At 37.4% G+C, this 22,834-nt stretch overlaps 1 protein-coding gene and 1 long non-coding RNA gene across 7 annotated transcripts; one reads left to right on the top strand and one right to left on the bottom strand.

The window, feature by feature from the left end:
• Positions 1–124: 124 nt before the first annotated feature.
• On the top strand, positions 125–22,726 carry LOC127524558 (NACHT, LRR and PYD domains-containing protein 12-like). Of its 6 annotated transcripts, none has more exons than XR_007933083.1 (14): positions 125–498; positions 3,013–3,126; positions 4,234–4,329; positions 4,629–4,724; positions 6,714–8,498; positions 8,854–9,024; positions 9,224–9,394; positions 14,141–14,311; positions 14,752–14,922; positions 15,150–15,320; positions 18,300–18,470; positions 18,928–19,098; positions 19,354–19,495; positions 19,614–22,726. XR_007933083.1 is itself a non-coding variant. In XM_051916196.1 (14 exons), exons 1-14 carry the CDS (start codon positions 440–442, stop codon positions 19,618–19,620), a joined length of 3,354 nt encoding a protein of 1,117 aa, XP_051772156.1. In that variant the 5' UTR covers positions 125–439; the 3' UTR covers positions 19,621–22,726. The 6 variants fall into 6 exon arrangements, 5 of the variants coding, with proteins under 5 accessions (XP_051772156.1, XP_051772133.1, XP_051772142.1 ...); XM_051916196.1 differs by having other exon boundaries at positions 9,224–9,336; positions 14,254–14,311; positions 19,325–19,495; XM_051916173.1 differs by having other exon boundaries at positions 19,325–19,495.
• LOC127524756 (uncharacterized) lies at positions 18,477–19,392 on the bottom strand. The gene is made up of 3 exons (XR_007933160.1): positions 19,242–19,392; positions 18,844–19,084; positions 18,477–18,748 (listed from the first exon to the last, which is right to left on the bottom strand). It is a non-coding gene; the product is annotated as an uncharacterized LOC127524756 (long non-coding RNA).
• Positions 22,727–22,834: the final 108 nt, after the last annotated feature.

Below are 22,834 nucleotides of genomic sequence, written 5' to 3'. Positions count from 1 at the left end.
GTCATCCAAGATGTTTGTCTTTCTTCCTTCAGTCAAAAAGAAATGAAGGTTTTTGAGGAAAACATTCCAGGATTTTTCTCCATATAGTGGACTTCACTGGGGTTCAACGGGTTGAAGGTCCAAATGTCAGTTTCAGTGCAGCTTCAAAGAGCTCTACACGATCCCAGACTTTTCAAATACACACAATACATTCACATGTTAGTGTATTATATAAAAATTGTAAATCAATGCTTTTCAAATGACCAAAACAATATCTATTTGAATTGCCGCCAAAGCACTTCCTTGAACTATCTTAAGTCTGCAGATTGCGCCCGCCCTTTTCTGTCACCTGAGGTGGTTATCAAAGTACAAAGTTCATCTGCTTATGTAGGCATTTTATGAAAACAGAAACAACTTTATTATCAAAGCGTTGAGTTTCTTTCACTTAGAGTTTAGATTGATGGAACATCATGGAGGTCAGCATTATGAAGACCTGTCCACGGATACATTTCCGCACAGGTGAGTAACAAATATAGTTAAGGAATCGTTTATATTTTAATTTTGTGTTTTTCTACTTGCAGCTATTCATAGGACCACTGTGTTTTGCGAACTATAATTTATAGTCTGCGTAATTTGTTTATAGTAGACATATTCACAGCCAGCAAATTTCCTTTGGCATAGATTTGGCCCAAATTAGAACGTGTTTGTTGATTTGCGCCACCCGCTCAGATTGTGCGTAGAGGTACATAGAGGTAGCACAAATCAATAGCGAAAAATGCTACCTATCAGATTGTGCTACTAGCATCATATTCATTTTAACATCAGTACCAGTACACCAAAACCGTGCCATAACTCCACCCATAGTGAGCCAAATAATAAAAACAAATGTGAACCTTATATTTAATTCTTGTATGGTTGGGTTCTGCAAAGTGCTGACGGCCCTTATATGGCCCACATGTGACTGACAGACCAAAAGCCATTATAACCACATTTACGCCACACCTATTTTTTTATTTTTTTATTTTTTTATTATTATTATTATTTAAAATATCCATTAAAGAGTAAATCAAAGTCTTAAATGCAAAAATTGATTCAGTATTTTTTTTTTTTTAAATATAGCATGTTAAACAAAAAAGAAGTGTGCTGATGTTAGTAATGTTGTGTCAAATGTATATATGTCATGTCTCGCCAATCTTTCTCAGTCACCATCTGCAAGAAAAAGGTAGATAAAAAAGAAATACATTAGTACAACATATAATTAATATCACACATCAGATATGATTTAAATCAATATACTGAAACCAGCACATAGGCCTGTTACAAGTGATTGTAAATCAAGACTTTTTTTCTACCACCCAGTAGCATGACCTTGTCATTCAAAATGAAGACTAGTAACAGGCTTTTTTTTAGACATAATACTTAATGATATACTTAATAAAAAACTTATAAAACACCACAACAGCACCTACCTGAAGCTAATTAGAGTTTGTTTGGGCAAAGGCTGTTGTTGTAAAGCGAGAGCAGAGAGGGAAATAACTGAAATAATGGAAATTACTGCATTTAAATAGTTGCCAGTCACATGTTTAGTAACCCACAAATAGGAATTAATGGGAAGATGCAAAGCAACCAATAGTGTAGTTAAATAGGCTGAGATGCGGTACTGTCATTTGACTTCTGACATCGTATTTACAGGAGTTTATATGGGTCAAAAAGTTGCTTTTCATCTATAGATTTACCAGCATAATATTTTAATGGCATAAACAGTTTTACAGTTTTTTTTTTTTTTTGCACAAAGTACAGGAATACACATTGTAAACAATGTGGTGCAGTTCAATGATATTGACTAGAAAAGGCCATCATTTGCTCTCACATCAAATCTCAAAACTTGCCATGTAAAAGGCTTGGCACAAAACATGTTTGAAAATCTTCTGTTTCATTCCTCCTGACCACCAGGGGCACTAGCGGATCATCGTAGCATCGCATCATCGTACCTCCACACGTTACCTACCTTCGGGCAGGGTGTGGTCTCTGTAGCGTTCCCCTCCTTTGGGACTGGGCACGCTTCCCCTGTATTTTGGTCATGCTGAAAAACAATGGGAATTGAGTTCTGAAGCACTCTTCCCTGGGGTAGGAACAGCAGCTTTGACCACCCCCACGGAAAACCCTGTCCTTTCCATCCCTTTCGGCATGGAGGACTTCCCCTCTGGTTTACTTGGGGTGCTGGGTAGGTTACGTCATTTGTGAGAGCAGTTGTGAATAGGCACAGAGTTGCTTGCCAGCATCTGCATCTCCACCACTTGTAACTGGGGGCAGTCATGGCCTAATGGTTAGTGAACTGAATGGGAACGTCTAGGTTACTATTGTCACCCTCCTTCCCTGAAGGAGTGAACGGAGACGTTACACCCCCCCGCCACAGCCCTGAACCTCCGCTGAATGGGATCTCGGCTCCTCAGCAAAGCATGGCTAATGTTCATTGGCTCATTTTGGTACCACTTGGAGGTGTTTGGGTTCCCAGGTGAGACCCCAATATGTCAGTATCGACGTAACGTCTCCGATCCTTCCTTCCAGGAACGGGGGTTAGAATAGTAACCTAGATGTTTTTCCTAGCAAAGCAATTTACCATTTAATAAATTGTAATCAGAATCACATTTAAAGGGCACATGAGTGCCTGAAAAAATGTAATCAATTAAAAAGGAAAACCGTCTGAATATTTTTAAAATTTGAAAAACTTAAAAATAAGAAGGAAAGTAAATACAGTTTAGAATTATAAGAAAGTAATCGAAAGAAAAAAGTATTTTCTCCAGCGTAAATCTTTTTAGAGGATGTAAGGCCAGCTCGTAAAATTTTCATGGTTGGGCTATGTGGCTTCTACCATTTGTCTTAGACATACAGATAAGCCTTTTTGTAAGGTCAGTTATCTGTGTATAATAAGCATTATGATTATTATTGTGTGATTTTTACAGAGGCACATAGAAGAACAATCAATCATTATAACAGTGTCTCATTCTAGTTTCCCTTCATGTTTTGTTTCAGTTCAGTCCAAATACAAGGACCAAAGTCATCAGAATCCAGCTGTGTGTCCATCAAGAGTGACTGGTCAGTGGATCCTCCACTTAAGTTTAGTGGACACACTGATCCTGGGATTAGGTAAACACTTTAAAATGTTTGTCTTATTATATATTCTGCACTGAAATGAAAGAATTTTTCAGTTCCTGTAACTGATGATTTTCAGAAGATAAGTACTTGCTATCATGTATTCAACAATATATCACATTATAATTGGAATAATTCAGTTACATGGGTCAACGCACTTTAGGGCCAATACAATCTTGTTGATTTTTATTTATTTTTTTGGCAAGCAGAGACATTGCTTTGTCTTCTGTATTTACAGCATAAGCCCAATCACAATGCGGCATAGATAAAGCGATGAAGCACCTTGCTCCGCCTATATAAATATCACATCCATCACCCCTGAACCCACTATCCATTGCTCATGAATGCAGACTACTGGTAAAACCCCCAAACATGTACAGTAGTGATGTATATCCGAGACACTGCGGATAATTCACAGATGGGTGATAAAGTGATAAAAAAAAACAAAAACATTTCAATTAATTGTGGGTGAGTCGCGGGTGGATGCGAGATAAATCATCAATGTGTTGATTTTAATAAGACATGGAACTCTCAATTTACACTAAAACACAACAAACTTGCGTCACTCTGTTACTTTCATTTTCAACAACAACATATATCCCTTCATGGAAAAACCAAACAAGGAAAACATGCCTACAGCACTTACTAGTGGTCATTATATGAAACAACCTACATGATTTCTTAATAACTTAACAGCTTTAACTAAAAATATACACAAGCCTAACAGAAATTTTTCTGATAAGTGTGATTTCCAACATGATGGAAATACTGAGCTTAATTTTTCATCGGGCACTAAATTGCAGACTCTCAATAAGCAAAGCAGTTGTGGGATCCACTTATTTAAACAGCAAATATATGGGTGGTGTCTGACTGGAATGATTCTGGATCGTAGTGGTGGGCCGCCTGGACTAAAAATCCCAGTCCAGCCCTGAGATTAGTGGTGCCATGCAAGTAAGATGAAGGGTGAGAAGAGACAGGGATGTTGGCAGCAATATTTATTCAAATAATCAAGATAATCTGACAGGCAAGGTAGGACACAAACGTAGACATAATAATAAGAGTGTGTGAATTACATTCACTTGTGTTCATCTCAATGCACAGACTGGACCACCCAGAATCCAGCTGTGTGTCCATGAAGAGTGACTACTCAATGGATCCTCAACATAACTTTAGTGGACACACTGATCTTGGGTTTAGGTAAATGCTGTACTAAAGTATCTTTGTTATTACATCTGTTTTAAAACCAAGAAAGAATTGTTCAAATTTAATGCTGTAAAGTGTCTTCAATGCCTGTATGCAATACATTTTAGAATGAAGATCATAACAGCTTCGCTATGTGGAATATAACACTTAATATTACTGATTATAGTACATTTTCTGTGGATAGTACATATTAATGAAATATTTTTAAATTACCTAAAACAATCAATCATTACAAAAGTGATTAATATAAGAGTGTGTGAATTACATTCACTTGTGTTCATCTCAATGCACAGACTGGACCCTCCAGAATCCAGCTGTGAATCCATGAAGAGTGACTGCTCAATGGATCCTCAACGTAACTTTAGTGGACACACTGATCTTGGGTTTAGGTAAATGCTGTACTAATTTGTTTATTGATTATACATGTTTCCATTTCTGTTTATGCATTTGATAGACTTTTATCCAGACAGACTAATGTTGTTTCAAGGTCCTGACACTCACTCTTGTTTTAATTTGTATTGCAAGGATCATGTGACGCATGTTTATTTTTCTGGGTTTTGGTTATTTTTGTCTTTTGGTGGGTGTTGTATTTGGAGCATAAAGCCAGGATCTGGTCACTTCTGTCTAGTTTCTGTGTTGGAATCTTGGCACTGATGCTCCTTGTCATTTTTCCTTTTGTTTGTTGAGCATCCAATAGCCGAGACTCAATTCTTTTCCAGTTGTCTATGAACCCTGTATTATTCTGCAGACACCACTTAGACAGCCAGCCATTAAGTGATGATAGTCTGCTAAGTATCTTATCACTCCAGCGAACAGGAAGGGGGCCAGAGCAAATTACAGTGTCTGACATAGTGCTTGCAAGTTCACGCACCTCTTTAATGTTAATTTTAGTGATCTCTGACTGGCGAAGTCAGACATCATTAGTGCCGATGTGAATAACAATCTTAGAGTATTTCTGATTAGCATTAGCCAGCACTCTTAAATTTGCTTTGATGTCAGGCGCACTTGCTCCCAGCATACGTGATTATGGTGGCTGGTGTCTCTATTTTCACGTTACGTGTAATAGAATCGTCAACAACTAGGGCACTTTCAACAGGATTCTCAGTGGGTGTGTCGGTGAGTGGGGAGAACCTGCATGAAGTTCTAATCAGAACGGAACAGCGGTGTTTGGCCCCGCGACTATGCTGTCTCACAGCCACCCAGTTGCCCTGCTGCACGGGCTTTACAGCCGGAACCGAACAATGTACAGGGTTTGATAAGCTAGTTGTATCCAAAACAGTATCTCAAGCCCTTGCATTCTTACTATCCTCGATTAAAGTTTGGATGCGTGTCTCTAATTCTGAAATTTTCTTTGACAGCCTGACTATTTCACTGCATTTATGACACGTGAATCCCTCGTCGCTGACAGAGAAAGCTATGCTAAGCATGTACCGGCAGTGCAAGCAACAAGAACAGGGGAAGATGACATGACTCACCGTGTTTGTAGACTGATCTGACTCACCACAATTGTTTGGACTCATTGAAAAAGGAGCGCAAGAGAGAAAAAGACGGTAGGCACGGATGACAAGTTAACAATGCGTTAGCGAAATGCTAACGCATCGTGATAGTGATTTAGATTAAAAGATTAAAAGCTATCGACGTCAGATTAATGTGATAGCCAATATTAGACAATATCAGATATATGGTGATGATAATATAAACAACAAGGAATGATAATAAATAGAGATTCAAAACAAAGCTATACGGAGCTACAGATGCAAACAACTCAGCAGCGAGGCAGACAGGAGCAATCGATCGCAGTCGAAAAGGGTACATTGTCTAATAATTCTATCCTAAAGCTTGCATAAAACAGTATACAGTACAAAAGGCACTGTAAAAGACAGTAATAATAATACATACTATGTTCTGGAAAAATGCCTGTTCCTTCATAGAAGGTTTTCTATGAATGAATGGGGAAGTGTCCTTTTTTATGGGCATTATGTGTGTTTCAGTAGGAAAATGGAGTGAGAGTTACCTTGTTTGCATTCCTTCTGGTTTTGCATGTGGCTACATTCCCCCACCTGGAATGTGCCTGAGGTCCACTAGTTGCTGGACTAGTGTTAGCAAAGGGGGAGTAAAAGCTCATAATGATCAGTCGGACAGCAGACATCTGCTTGGGCCTACTTGGCCATTGCTTGTCACGGTCTTGAGACATCTTGGATTATTTATTAAAGAATTAATAATTGGGTTTCTGATTGGACTAAACAGCAGTCTAAACTACCTAAACTAAAGGAATATCTCATTAAACAATCTGGTAGTCATTAAATATACTACATGAAATATGCATATTAATTATCTAATGATTTTTTTTTTTTTTTTTTTTTTTAATCTTACATCAGTGACCCTCAACATGCTGAAGCCCTCAAGACATTTAGATCAAATCTGCTGAAGAAGTTTCAGTGTCTGTATGAGGGAACAGCAAAGCAGGGAAACCCAACTCTCCTCAATGAGATCTACACAGAGCTCTTCATCACAGAGAGTGAAAATGGGGAGATCAACAATGAGCATGAGGTAAGACAGATTGAGACACAATCCAGGAGAACAGCTAAAGAGGACACACCAATCAAATGCAATGACATCTTTAGACCTTTACCTGGACAAGACAAACCCATCAGAACTGTGCTGACAAAGGGAGTCGCTGGCATTGGAAAAACTGTGTCTGTGCAGAAGTTCATCCTGGACTGGGCAGAAGGGAAAGAGAATCAGGACGTCCAGCTCATATTTCCACTTCCTTTCAGAGAGCTCAACTTAATGGACAAAACACTCTGTCTTTCAGATCTTCTTCATGTCTTTTTCCCTGAAACAAAAGAAATGAATCTATTCAGTGATGAATATAAAGTTGTCTTTGTTTTTGACGGTCTGGACGAGTGTCGTCTCTCTCTGAATTTTAATGTGAAACTGTGTAATATATCCGAATCAGCCTCAGTGGACGTGCTACTGATGAACCTCATTGCGGGGAATCTGCTTCCCTCTGCTCTCATCTGGATCACTTCCAGACCAGCAGCAGCTGATCTCGTCCCCTCTGAGTGTGTCCATCGAGTGACAGAGGTACGAGGCTTCAATGAGCCACAGAAGAAGGAATACTTCAGGAAGAGAATCAGTGATCAGAGTCTGGCCAATGCAATCATCAGACACCTGAAGTCATCAAGGAGCCTCCACATCATGTGCCACATCCCAGTGTTCTGCTGGATCTCAGCCACTGTTCTAGAGAAGATGTTGAGTATAGCAAAGAGAGGAGAGATTCCCAAGACTCTCACTCAAATGTACACACACTTCCTAATCATTCAGACCAACATCAAACATGAGAAGGACTATGATAAGAAAATGAAAAATGAAGACATGATCCTAAAACTGGGGAAACTGGCATTCCAGCAGCTTGTGAAAGGAAACCTGATCTTCTATGAGGAAGATCTGAGAGAGTGTGGCATTGATGTGACAGAAGCATCAGTGTACTCAGGATTGTGCACTCAGATCTTCAGAGAGGAGTTGGGCTTGTATCAGGGGAAAGTCTTCTGCTTCATTCATCTGAGCATTCAGGAGCATCTAGCAGCTCTTCACGTGCTGCTTTCATTCCTGCTGTACAAGAGGGATGTTCTCAATGAAAACCTCAGCTCAAAACATGCACATGAGTTCACGTGTCACAAGTTATCTGAGCTGCATCAGAGAGCCGTGGACAAGGCTCTGCAGAGTAGAAATGGACATCTGGATCTTTTCCTCCGATTCCTTCTGGGTCTCTCACAGGAGTCCAATCAAATGCTCCTTAAAGGCCTTCTGACATGTGTTAGAAAAATCTCATACAGCAAAGGGAAAACAATTGAATACATTAAAATGAAAATTAGAATGAATCCCTCACCAGAGAAATCCATCAATCTGTTCCACTCTTTAAATGAACTGGGCGATCATTCTCTCATAAATGAAATCCAGGAGTATGTCAGATCTGGAGGTCTTTCAAGCGCCAGATTGTCCTCATCACAGTGGTCAGCTGTTGTCTTTGTTTTATTAACCTCTGAGCATTTGGATGAGTTTAAGTTAAAGAAATACATCAGTGAAGGCCAAATCCACATGTCACCGGATGAAGTACTTCAGAAGCTCTTGCCTGTAGTTGAAGCCTCCAGATCAGCTCAGTAAGTCTTTTGTGTGTGTGTGTGTGTGTGTGTGTAATGTAGTGCAGTGCTTCTCTGTTCTATGCTGTCTGTGGTAATGTTAATTTTGCCTGATTTCTTTTAACAAAAGACACACTTGGATCAGTATACAAAAGATATACAAAAGGGATTATATCCTTTATATTTTTTCAGATTGAAATTTACATTAACACACAATAAAGCAAAAGTAAACATAAATTAATAAAAAACATTAAACCCACACAAATTTAGTATTTGACATCTCACTCACTCTGTGGTTGTGTAGTTTTTGCTGAATTAAGAGATTGTGTCTTTGTTCTTGCTGAACTAAGAGAGTGAAGAGTGTGTCGTTCTGCAGGTTGAATAAGTGTGATATCACAGCTGAAGGTTGTGCTGCTCTGGCTTCAGCTCTGAGATCAAACTCACACCTCAGAGAACTGAGTCTGTCTGTGAATAAAATAGGAGGTCGAGGGCTGACGCTGCTTTCTGATGGACTGAAGGATCCTCACTGTAAACTGGAGAAACTGTGGTAAAATCATACATTAATCTTAAGTTTAACAAGAATCAAATTATTTTAAGGGATTATTCTCCTTGTTGTTCAAATGTTTACAATAACACACAAAAGTAATAAAAACATTAAACCCACAGAGATTTAGTATTTAAAATCAGTCTTTCTGTGGCTGTGTAGTTCCTGCTGAACTAAGAGAGTGTGTCATTGTTTTCTGCAGGTTATTTTATTGTGATATCACAGCTGAAAGTTGTGCCGCTTTGGCTTCAGCTCTGAGATCAAACTCACACCTCAGAGAACTGGATCTGACTCAGAATAAAATTGGAGATAAAGGTCTGATGCTGCTCTCTGATGGACTGAAGGATCCTCACTGCAAACTGGAGAAACTGTGGTAAGATCATACATTAATCTTAACAGAGACAAGTATCATGTTATTTTAAGGGATTATTGTTCTTTTTTGGATCATACTGATTTACATTAACACACAATAAAGCAAAAGTAAACAGAACATAACAAAAACATTAAACCCACACAGATTTAGTAGGCCTATTTAATATCTCAGTCTCTCTGTGTGTCACAGAATCATCAGGCTCCACCTACACACAACCACAATGATCTCAATCACCTGAGTTTTAATCACCATCACCTTTCACTCATTTCACCTGCACCAGTTAAAAGGACTCAGTGCACACACACACAATGTCTAGTCCAGTGGTTCCTAAACCTGTCCTGGAGGACCCCCAGCCCTGCACATTTTGTATGTCTCCCTCATATATCACAACTGATTCAACTCAAGCGCTCATTAGTAGAGACTGTAAGACCTGAAATGGGTGTGTCAGAAATAGGGAGACATACAAAATGTGCAGGTCTGGGGGTCCTCCAGGACAGGTTTGGGAACCACTGGTCTAGTCTTGTCTTAGACTCACCTTATGTTCGTCTCCTCACCCAAGTCTCCATTCTCTTCGTCTCCAAACTCCAGTCTCTAGCTCCTTGTCTCCTGTCTGTGTGTCCCACCTTAAACAAGAAAGGAAAGTGCTCAATATATATACAATGCCCTCCATAAGCATTGGAACAGTAAAGACAAAATTGCTCTGTTAGTTTTGGTGTCAAGATAATTATAAAAATGATTAAAAGATTAATATGAGGCAGAAGTACAGAATGTCACATTTTATTATTGATTGTTTCTACACAAAATGTTTTACCAACTAAGAAGAACAGCACTTATAGAGTTTCATTCCTCTGCCTAACGTGAGAAAAGGTATTGGGATGGTTTAACTTAAAGCAAATGTAAAAGTGTAAAAGCTAATATTTAATTGTAAATCCCTTGCAAGCAATCACAGGAGTGAGTCTGTGACCCATAGACATCAACCACTCTTGGTTTCACATTTTTGAAATGCTTTTCCAGGCCTTTAATACAGCCACTGACTTTAGTCACCACAACATCCCAGCATAAAGTGCTGGTGAAATGCTTGTTCAATAGGATTTAAATCTGGAAATTGACTTTGCCAATCTAAGACCCAACATTTCTTTACCATGATAATCTTGATTGAGTTGGTAGTACTAATGTTTGGGTCATTGTCCTGTTGCCATATGAAGCACTTCCCAGTGTGTCTGGTGGAATTTTCTGGAACACTAGTAGGCAAGATTCTTTTGTACACTTCTGAATTAATTCTTCTGCTGCCATCATTGAATAAGTCATCAATAAAGATGAGAGAGCCTGTTCCAGAGGCAGACATGCATGCCCATGACATGACACTACCTCCACCATGCTTTTCAGATGAGGTTGTATGTAGAGACCTGCACTCCAACGCAACAGAGTGCAGAGCGGAACAAGATCTGATGGGCACGCGTGGGCGCGGGTGCGGGCGCGGGCAGTAAGACGCTCATGTGTGCGGGTTGCGGGAGAATAAAATGATTTGTGGGACTCCAGCAAAATAGAAATATCTAAACACAAAATATCTAAAAACTAATAAATTGTTATTCATATAATGCACAAAAGCAACAAGAACAAGTAATATAAAATAAAATCGATTTACAGTCGCAAGCATATGTGAGATTCTGTTTATAACACGTTTGCAGTGTTGAGCAATGTAGCCAATCACAGACATATCTGTTGATTTCTGAGATGCAGTGGAGATGCAACACAATCAGGTGTTTATGTTAGAATCCTCTCACCGCTCAAAACGCGTTCATGAATCCTATTATAACACACGAAATGTAGACATTATGAAAGATTCATTGTTCATATATTCATTGTGTTATAACAGAGCTTTGTGAGATCACAATGAACTGAGATGTCCGCTTTTTAGTCATAAAGGGAGTGCTCTTTGAGCACATTCTGCCATACCAAACCATGCACGCATCAGCTTGCTTTTCGGTTAAAAATAACTGTGGTTTGTGAATGTTGATGCTTTAATAGCAAATATTTTATCCGGAGCGTTTATGCTGGGATGTTGTGGTGACACGTAACTTAATATTTCATGTAAATTTCATGGATGTACTGACAAATATCTGTTTGCTACTTTTATGCGGGATTTTGCGGGCGGGAGCAGGACAAAACATGAATGTTGCGGGCAGGAGCGGGACAGGATAACATTTTTTTTTTTGTGGGAGCGGGACAGAATCCTGTGGGAGCAGTTGGGCACGGGACTGAAAACTGGACATTTGCAGTTTCTTTTTTTTCTCCACACTTTTGCTTTTCCACTTTGATAAAGGTTAATATTTGTCTCATCTGTCCATAAAACTCTACTGGCTCATCTCTGTGTGTTTTTGCAAATTCTACTTGGCTTTTCTATTTTTGGTACTGATCAGATGTTTGATCTTGCTGTGTATCCTCTGTAATTCTGTTGGTGAAGTCTCCTGCGAACAGCAGATTGTGAGACCATCACCCCAGCTTTCTGGAGGTTGATGGTGATTTTACTGGCAGTTATTTTAGTTTTTTTCATAGTCCTTGTCATTTGTCTATCATCAACTGCTGTTGATTTTCTCAGCTGACCTCATATTAATCTTTTAATCGTATTTATAGATGCCTTGACACCACAGCTAACAGAGCAATTTTGTCTTTACTGTTCCAATACTTGTGGAGGGCACTGTATTATTCTTCAGTGACTGTTAACATGTGTGTTTGGCAACTTACCTGTCAGTGTTCCTCCTGCTGCATCACCATTCCATATCCGTTGCTTCATCACTATTGCTTTATCGCTGTGTTCAATAAAGCCTGTCTTTATTTATACTTACCATCTTCCTAGTCTGTGTTTCCCAGTGATGGGAATAATGGCGTTATAAATAAACGGCGTTACTTTTTTTTAGTAACGAGTAATCAAACAAATTACTTTTTCCCCCATTACAACTCCATTACCGTTACTGACAATAAAATGTGGTGTTACTATAATTGAGCTGAAGCGATTGAAGCGATTTTCATATGAGTAGGCTCTATCTCAGCCATAGGACCTGCAAAGCTTTTTCTCTAGTGTGTGTGTTGGGCTGGGACACATGGGCTAACAGATCATGATTGATGTGTGACTAGAGATCATAGACCTGCAAAGCATTTGTTGTAAAGGAATAGTACAGGTTAGTCATACACAAATAAAATTTTAAACTGAGAGCTAATAATGTACGATACTCTGTGTGTGTCTGTGTCAGATCATGCAAGTGGAGCACGAGCTCAAACCAGAATACCCTTTGTGACATGCTGGATTGAAAATGTGTGAAATAATTTTCTTCTAGTCGACTAGTAGTTGTTCGTTTAAGCCATTAGTTGACTAATCACATTTATATTAATTTAATTTCTTAAATACTGGAGAGAATAAACCATGATAATGAGCGTTTACGTAATATATACTATATAGTACTCAAGCGCACGCATAAAGCTTGCCATAAAGAACCAGCAAAAGTAATGATTATGAATGTGACAAAAACAGCAAGGAGACCTTTTAATTGTTTATTAATAAACTAATGTTTTCTGAATCAGTGTCAGCTGCGAAGATGAAGTAGACATGGCTGACTCTCAACTCCGCATAGTGGACGTGCTTAGAGAGAGAATGCACAATTCATTCGGATTACATAATCAGAGAGTAGCCTATTTCGTTTAGTTTTGAGTTATTTCATTTAAAAGTAGAAATTTCAAAATTTCTATAGATTTCTCATGTCTGTGAAGCAAGCAGCCTATACACTGAGTTTCGGTTCATTTAGCCTATAAGACGCGCTCCAGTTCACATGTAAGTAATCGCGTTGGCGCCTCCATGTCATGAATATATTGTCTGTATATTTGCTTCTTATTTATTAAATCCAGGCATTGTTTGGTGAAACACTGATTAAAATTGAGATTTTTTTTTACTAAACGAAATTCACTTTAAAGAAAGGCTTTCTACAAAACAAAACTTAATGAAGTGGTCAAAATCATGTCTGACCTACTCCATGTCTCCTGATATTGCGCATCTTATGATGTATCCTATCTTACTCGTGCTGTTCACTTTTCATAATCAAATAGACTAAATTAAAAAATAACATTATAATAGGCCTATTTAAACATAAATATGAAACTAAATACATTTTCTTTAATGGCTACCAACACGTATAATACAGTACAGAGAAATTTCATGTCGTGATAAGAGTGGATCATGAGTCACGAGTCGGATCAAGCATAATTTATTTGTTGGCCAGTTGTGGTCTGTGCAATAAATATTAAAAGTTCTACTAAACTATCTACTGTGTTTTATTGTTCCACTATAGTAATGATAATATTTACAATAATATATTGAATTTAATAGGTGTCTCTCACATTGTCCCACAGCAACATTAAAATAGTGTAGATTAGTGTACAATGTTTTATAATATTTCTTTCTATTAAGTGTTCATTTCATTTATTTAACATTTAATACTGGGGGCATCCAAGTTATTTGACATATTTGAATTTTTTTTTTTTTTTTTTTAAGTAACGTAATAGTTACTTTCCCTGGTAATTAGTTATTTTTATAATAATGTAATTAAGTTACTATCTCAGTTACTATTTGTGAGAAGTAACTAGTAACTATAACTAATTACTTTTTTAAAGTAACATGCCCAACACTGGTGTTTCCTGACACTGTGGTTGTGTAGTTCCTGCTGAACTAAGAGACTGTGTCATTGTTTTCTGCAGGTTATTTTATTGTGATATCACAGCTAAAAGTTGTGCTGCTCTGGCTTCAGCTCTGAGATCAAACTCACACCTCAGAGAACTGGATCTTACTCAGAATAAAATAGGAGGTGCAGGTCTGACGCTGCTCTCTGATGGACTGAAGGATCCTCACTGTAAACTGGAGAAGCTGAAGTAAGATCATACATTAATCTTAAGTGCATGTTATTTTAACCCTTTAATTCCTACTGTATCATATTTGATATAAATTATCAACATGATCAAAACCCTGTTGTACACAATCTACTACATGCTGTCTGTTGGCTTATTGATAGTTTATAGGGGGTTTTTTTAACAAGTAAAAGGCCTTTTAGTATAATTGTAAAAATGTGTCCCTTCAGCTTGTGCTTCATGGTTTTTTGCTGTGAAATCTTTACTGATTTTTATTAAGTAAACATAAGAATAACCTTTATTGTTAGTAATATTTCAAGATGATAATTTTCTTGACTGAAGCAACGTAGGCTTTCTTGATTATCCATACATTTTTTTAATAGAAAAAACATGTTCAAATGTGTCAAATATGATTCATCAGGCTTTTGAACTGAGAGTGAATACTGTGTCATTGTTCTCTACAGGTTAAATACATGTGATATCACAGCTGAAGGTTGTACTGCTCTGGCTTCAGCTCTGAGATCAAACGCACACCTCAGAGAACTGGATCTGTCTGTGAATAAAATAGGAGGTCGAGGTCTGACGCTGCTCTCTGATGGACTGAGGGATCCTCACTGTAAACTGGAGAAGCTGTGGTAAGATCATACACTAATCTTAAGAGACACGTATCATATTATTTTAAGGGATTATTCTCTGTATATGTTATTCAAATCATAGTGATTTACATTAACACACAATAAAGCAAAAAGTAAACAAAGACCAATAAAAACATTAAACCCACACAGACTTAGTATTTAATATCTCAGTCTCTCTGTGGTTGTGTAGTTCCTGCTGAACTAAGAGAGTGTGTTGTTTTTTGCAGGTTTTTTCATTGTGATATCACAGCTGAAGGTTGTGCTGCTCTGGCTTCAGCTCTGAGATCAAACTCACACCTCAGAGAACTGGATCTGACTCAGAATAAAATAGGAGGTCGAGGTCTGATGCTGCTCTCTGATGGACTGAAGGATCCTCACTGTAAACTGGAGAAACTGTGGTATGATCATACATTAATCTTAACAGAGAAGGGATTATTCTCTCTATGCTATTCAAATCATAGTGACTTACATTAGTTAAGTTATTAACGTAATTTCAGGAGTACGCCCATCTAATCTTCTAATTAATACTAAGGTATAAAAAACCTCTTACCTCTTCCCGTTGTTAGTTCTTTTGGCATCCTTCCTCCTCCCTTTCTACTCCTTTTTGTATATTATTTTGTCTGTGTAATGGGGGGCAATCAGAGCTCAAGTAGAATATCCTCTCTGAACCCATCTATAGCAGACAGCAAGCCAAATCTGTTTAACAATTACTCTAAGATTATATGGGCACAGAAACTTGTGAAACACATGATAACGCAAAAACGTAAGGAAGTATAATAATGCCATATGTTTTTGAAACAAAAAGCATCTTCAATTGCACCACTTCAAAAAATATGCATTGCATTAACCGTGCTTGTATTTTGCATTGTATTTTAAAGGCTTGCATGGACTGAAATTCAACATGGTTGTATTTTTAAGCTGTGAATATTTCAATTCAAAACAGTTCACACACATTTTCATTGTTAAAAATTCAATAATCTATATTCACCTTTCAGATTTAACTTCCAAAATATTCATTCTGTTTAAAAATACAACCTATAATATTTATGAGGCAATTTTCTGTCCATTTTATTTCGCATCCACAAATTGGCGTCAACAAATTCAGAGGTTCAAATTTCAACATTTCACATCCTGGAACTGCAGGAATAGCAGTAGAGTACCGAGCATAATCTCCATCTGCTGTTAGTCGACCTCACCAGCAGGTGGTGCAAGCGCGTGTTGATGAAGAGCAGAGCAACAGTTAGAGCAATTCATACATTTCATTAATTAAAACGGATTTACATTAACGGAGCAAGTGGTAAGTGTATGTGTGATGATTATCAGGGCCAGTATATATGCAGAAAAGCTGATAAAGACACAAAAGTTGTCAAGCTTCTGCGCACATACACACGCAAACACGCAAACCTATAGACTAAACACGTAAATGAACGGCAAGAATGCATTAAAGGTATTCGTTTTTTATTTCAGTAGGAAAGGTGTCATTTAAGCGGCCCCTAAAGTAATAATTAACAATTTTTACAATGGAAGTGATTCAATTAAAAACCAACTTTAGCTCGATAATAATTTGCTTTGAAACAATATGTATTGTGAAAAGCGCTATATAAATAAAGATGACTTGACTTGACTTTCCTTAACTTTAATAGAATGCTTAACTTTAATTTATAGACTAAATACAGTGTTATAAAGGACCACCAAACGCACACCTATACTATACTATATAGGCTACAGGCAAGCAGGTAGACTCAGAATATGGACGTAATGTATAAAGTTTGACACTAAGCGTTTCCCAGTGAAATACTGGAATAAAGTTGGCTTGATATAGTATGGTCCATATTCACAAATTTAGGGACTTTCTCTAAAGTTACATACAACACTGGTGTACACATTTCTAACTTCAATATCATTTGAAGATAATGACTAACAGTCATAAACTGTAATGTGCTCGTGTAGGTGTCAAGCATGATGCACACCTTTTAGATTTTTTATATTTGATAAAATAAACAAATAAAAAAAATTGCAATTTTTTTACTACTGCATGAGCTTATATTTATTATCAAGTTTAAAAGTTGTGCATCACACCTACATGAACACTTTACAGACTGTAATTCATTCTCTTCAAATACTATAGAGCTTTAAATTATGGTATATTTTGTGTATGAGCATACAATAGGTTAAGTGAAATATATAACAATATTTACATATGACTTGACAGTTTATTTTATTCAATATCAAGAATCTAAAAAGTGTGCATCATACCTGAAACCTACATGAACACTTTACAGTTGGTTTCATGACTGTAAGTCATTCTCTTCATATGCTATTGAAGTTAGAAATGTAGTGTGTAACTTTAGAGATGGTCCCTAAATTTGCAAATATCGACCGTCCAATGTCAAGCCAACTTTATGCCAGTATTTCACTGGAAAACGCTTAGCGTCAAACTTTGCGCATTACGTTCATATTCTGAGTCAACTTGCTTGCCTGTAGCCTATAGCCTACATTCTCAATAATGTGCGAGTTTGGTGGTCTTTCACTGTATTTAGTCTATAAAGATAAGTTAAGCGTTCTATATGTCCTGACGGCAGGGTAATCCTGGAGTATGACGTATTGAGGGAAACCCCAGTACTGCAGCACAGCTGCGATATAATTAAAGTTATATGTCTATCTCAGATTTAATGTTTGAACTGTACATCAGCATCAGAGAATAACGTTATAATCTTGTTCACTGTAGAGAAAGCTGCTTACACGTAGGCTACACAGGGAAAGTAACAGTGAAGACTTTTCTGCATATTTTCAGCTTTTCTGCATATATACTGGCCCTGATAATCATCACACATACACTTACCACTTGCTCCATTAATATAAATCCGTTTTAATGAATGAAGTCAACTAACAGCAAATGGAGATTATGCTCGGTACTCTACTGCTATTCCTGCAGTTCCTGGATGTGAAATGTTGAAAAGTGAACCACTGAATTTGTGGACACAAAATAAAATGGACCGAAAATTATAAAAATAAACAGAATGAATGAATATAATGAATATAAATTATTGAATTTTTAATAATGAAAATGTGTGTGGAATGTTTTGAATTGAAATATTCACAGCTTAAATTTACAACCATGTTGAATTTCAGCCCATAAAAATGCAAGCCCTAAAAATACAATGCATTAAAATACAAGCACAGTTAATGCAATGCATATTTTTTTAAGTAGTGCAATTCAAGATGCTTTTTGTTTCAAGAACTTATGGTATTATTTTACTTCTATAAAAAGGTTAAAAAAAAAAAAAAATTAAACCGATTTAGTATTTAATATCTCAGTCTCTCTGTGGTTGTGTAGCTCTTGCTGAACTAAGAGATTGTGTCATTGTTTTCTGCAGGTTTTTTCATTGTAATATCACAGCTGAAGGTTGTGCTGCTCTGGCTTCAGCTCTGAGATCAAACTCACACCTCAGAGAACTAAGTCTGTCTGGAAATAAAATAGGTGATAAAGGCCTGATGCTGCTCTCTGATGGACTGAAGGATCCTTACTGTAAACTGGAGAAACTGAGGTAAGATCATACATTAATCACAACAGAGAAGGGATTATTCGTTGTATGTTATTCAAATCCTAGTGACTTACATTAGTGAAGTTATTAACGTAATTTCAGAAGGAGTCGCTCATCTAATCTTCTAATTAATACTAAGGTATTAAAACCAGCATCATACCTCTTCTCATTGTTAGTTCTTTCGGCATCCCTCCTCCTCCCTTTCTCCTCCTTTTTGTATATTATTTTGTCTGTGTAATGGGGCAATCAGAGCTTGAGTAGAATATCCTCTCTGAGCCCCTCTATAGCAGACAGCAAGCCAAATCTGTTTGGTTATATTATATAAAACAAACAATAAAGCAAAAGGTAAAAAAAAAAAAAAAAACATTATACCCACACAGATTTATTATTTAATATCTCAGTCTCTCTGTGGTTGTGTAGTTCTTGCTGAACTAAAAGAGTGTGTCAATTTTTTCTGCAGGTTGTTTGATTGTGATATCACAGCTGGAGGTTGTGCTGCTCTGACTTCAGCTCTGAGATCAAACTCACACCTCAGAGAACTGGATCTGACTCAGAATAAAATAGGAGGTCGAGGTCTGATGCTGCTCTCTGATGGACTGAAGGATCCTCACTGTAAACTGGAGAAACTTAGGTAAGATCATGCATTAATCTTAAAGGAGTATCATATTATTTTAAGGGATTACTCAACGTATATGTTATTCAAATCATAGTGATTTACATTAACACACAATTAAGCAAAAATTAAACAAAGAGTAATAAAAACATGAAACCCACACAGATTTATTATTTAAAATCTCAGTCTCTATGTGAAGTTGTGTAGTTCCTGAACTAAGAGAGTGTGTCATTGTTTTCTGCAGACTGTTTGATTGTGATATCACATCTGAAGGTTGTGCTGCTCTGGCTTCAGCTCTGAGATCAAACTCACACCTCAGAGAACTGGATCTGTCTGAGAATAAAATAGAACATGGAAGTGTCAAGAATCTCTCTGCTTTAAAAGATAATCCACATTATAAACTGGAGACACTATTGTAAGTATTAATTCATATCATATAATATAATAATATCATGTGGACTAGTCAGTCTTCTGAAGAGATATGTCAGCTGTAATGTGTATATGTTACTGTCTGTGTTTCATTTTACTGACAGGTATTAAATGATGGTGAATATGGAGCCACTTCAGAATCAATATCATCAAATCCGAAGTCATGGTGACCTTTACTGTACTTTACTGTATATAAACTTTTTTTTGTTTTTTGTATAAGACCTAATAAAGTCTTCCTTTCATTCATGTATTAGTGAATTTTTTTTATTTATTTTTTTTTATCATCAGTCATCTCAGTGAAGTGAGCAGCTCAACACAATCACTACATTAACAGTACAATGAACTTCAAAGCTGAGTTTCATCTGGGTTTCGGGGAACTACATGTTTTAAGGGTTTAATGATGATGCTTTTAATGCCTTTGTCAAATGTCTTACTGAGATTGGATTGAAGCTCATCTGAAGAGGATATTTGCCATTGTCACATTATTATTTTTCTATCTTTTCTTGTGTTGAAAGGCAAATGGCTATAATTAAGGTGCAAATTTGTCATCACATGATCACATCACCATAAGTTAGCCTATATCTCTTGAGAAGCAGTATTTAAATTGAATCAGTAATTCCTTTCAGCACAAACACTTCACATCTGGAAACACTTCAGGAGTTTTGAAGTCGTCATCTGGTTGGTTGAATTCTACAGGATGTCCGGGGGATATGTGTGTCACGTTCTTTAACGGTCCGCTTGGAAAGCTGTGACGCCAAAACCAGCTCGTGGAAGAAAGTCGTCATGTTTACTACTGTTAAGTATGAGCGCTTACCAGGATCAACTAAAAGCTGGATTTTCAAAAGTATGTGAAGTTTGCGGCTCCATTGTTGCAGTAAACTTGCACAACGTTCTCGAATGAATAATTTATTAGACGCACACCGGTCTGTTATTGTAGGGACATCGACTTATCGACCCCTAAACATGACGTGGAACAAAACGAACTGTGATTGGTTGCATTACATGTCAGTCAAACGGCCTCTGGGCGGTCCTTGGCCAATGAAAGCTGCGATAGAGTCCAGACCTTCTGCCGTCAGTCTGAAGCTCCGGCTATGCGAGACTATGTGCTTTGAGACATGAGGCAGTTTAACACTGTCTCTTATGATGCTTTTGTTTGCTCCCTGTGTAACAGAGTTAGGATTTTATTTAGTTTTATTGTGAAATCTTATAAATTCAGCAGCGGGTAATTTCATGTTGTACTGGTGCCCTCATATGGGTTGTGTGAGAACTACAGGCAAAAATGTTCGATAAGACGGGAGATGACGCAACACAGCAGTTGCAATGTGTACTGCACGCTGTGGGTGGGTAAGCTTATGCTCCGTCTCAATTTAGTTAAATATATTCGATTATAATGCAAAATAAGTTGAGTTTTTAAGTATTTTATGTTTATGATTTAGTTAGGGTAATATTTTGACCATTTAATTTGACTATTAACATATATTTTATAAGTTATTTGGCCTTTCGCCAATTCTAGTAAGGCCACGGTTAATGTTATTTTACATTTTATTTAGGTCACTTATGCCTGCAACAATACAACCACAAAAGGGTCATTTATTTCTTTTTACAGGTATGTCTTTTTGTATGTTTTTGTTTATCATTACTATTGTTATATGTAAAGTGTGATCGTGTGTTGCGATGCTAATTTTTGTTAATGCTGTTATGACGCAACAGAGTTGCAATGTGTACTGCATGCTGTGGGTGGGTCACTTATGCCTGCAGCAATATAACCACAAAAGTATGATTTATTTCATTTTACAGCCTACAGTAAAAAGAAGAAATACACCAAACCAGCATTTGTGTTCGTGCATTTATTGTTCGGCCAGAGACTGAGCCCGTCGTAGTGTTAGGGCAAACCACCAGCTATTACTAGCCTCTCAGAAAACTGCCTACCCTACCTTTAAGAGGAAGCTCTTACCGAAGAACTTTTACTGCTATTTAGGAGAACTCACTTAGTGGTAAGATAAAATGTTTGTGAATATGGCCCCTGGTATTTAGCAGGTCTTAAAATTAGGTCAATACAACCTCAGATGAACAACAGCACATGCCATATTACACTGTGTCATTATTTTTTTAACACAAATAAAGCCAAAGTGGAGAAGCCATGTCTTTCACATTATTGAGAGACTGATAAACATTGTTTTGGCCCACTCATCTTTACATTGTTGCTTCAGTTCATTGAGGTTTGTGGGCGTTTGTTTATGCACAGTTCTGTTAAGGTACTGCCACAGCATTTCAGTCAGGTTGAGGTCTGGACTTTGCCTGGGCCATTGCAACACCTTGATTCTTTTCTTTTCAGTCATTCTGTTGTAGATTTGCTGGTGTTCTTGGGATCATTGTCCTGTTGCATGACCCAATTTCAGCCAAGCTTTAGCTGTCAGACAGATGGCCTCACATTTGACTTTGGACAGTTGGTATGAGGTATAATCAAACATATCTTGTGGAGCGCTCTCGGAGTATGCATTAATTTGTCATTAACTGTAGGATAAGGGGTGTAAAGATGGACTTAAAAGATTTTTTATCCTGTTACGCCCTCTATAGGCCAGGACCAGCGACTAGTTGATGTCATGCTTAAAGTGTCATGGCAGAGCGTTAAATTCGACTAGTCGAATCGACTAGTATCTCCTCAACCACCACCAATGTGCAGCATCCACCTGGATGATGTGACGGCAGCCATATTGCGCCAGAACGCCCACCACACACCAGCTTATTGGTGGAGAGGAGACAGAGTGATGAAGCCAATCAGTAAATTATTATTACTGTTATTAGTAAGATTGCACGTTATATGATAGGATGTAAGAATTATTATTATTATTATTATTATTGCAGCAGCAGAAATAAAGATTGGGATGAACCATGAACCAGCAGGGGGAGCCATTTTCCTCTGACCAGCTTCGACATTTCTATATTGTGCCAAATCTAAACTGTTGCGTCAAGGTTGCATAAAATACTCAAGTAATTATGCTTAATAAACTTAATAAACTATGCATTAAGATGACACTCAGTTACATGTACTTACTATAGTAATAACTATAAATCATACATAAATAACTGACCTTAAACCAAACCCAATGTTGTTAATTAACATTACTCAGTACAGACAAGGACACCTTAAAATAAAGTCTAAAAGTGTAAAACAAATGAATAATCCTGAAATAAGGTATAAAATGAAGGAACAGACAGAATTGTGACCAACCATTCAGAAGAATCAGAGATTTTCCATGTGGCCAATGATGTGCAAAACCACCAGCAAAGCAGATGCAGATATTACACACTGAGCAAATATCAG

The sequence above is a fragment of the Ctenopharyngodon idella genome, chromosome 2 (assembly GCF_019924925.1).
Source record: "Ctenopharyngodon idella isolate HZGC_01 chromosome 2, HZGC01, whole genome shotgun sequence".
Classification (NCBI taxonomy): domain Eukaryota; kingdom Metazoa; phylum Chordata; class Actinopteri; order Cypriniformes; family Xenocyprididae; genus Ctenopharyngodon; species Ctenopharyngodon idella.
Note: the sequence above shows the minus strand (reverse complement) of the source record. Positions and strands in the feature narration are given on the sequence as shown.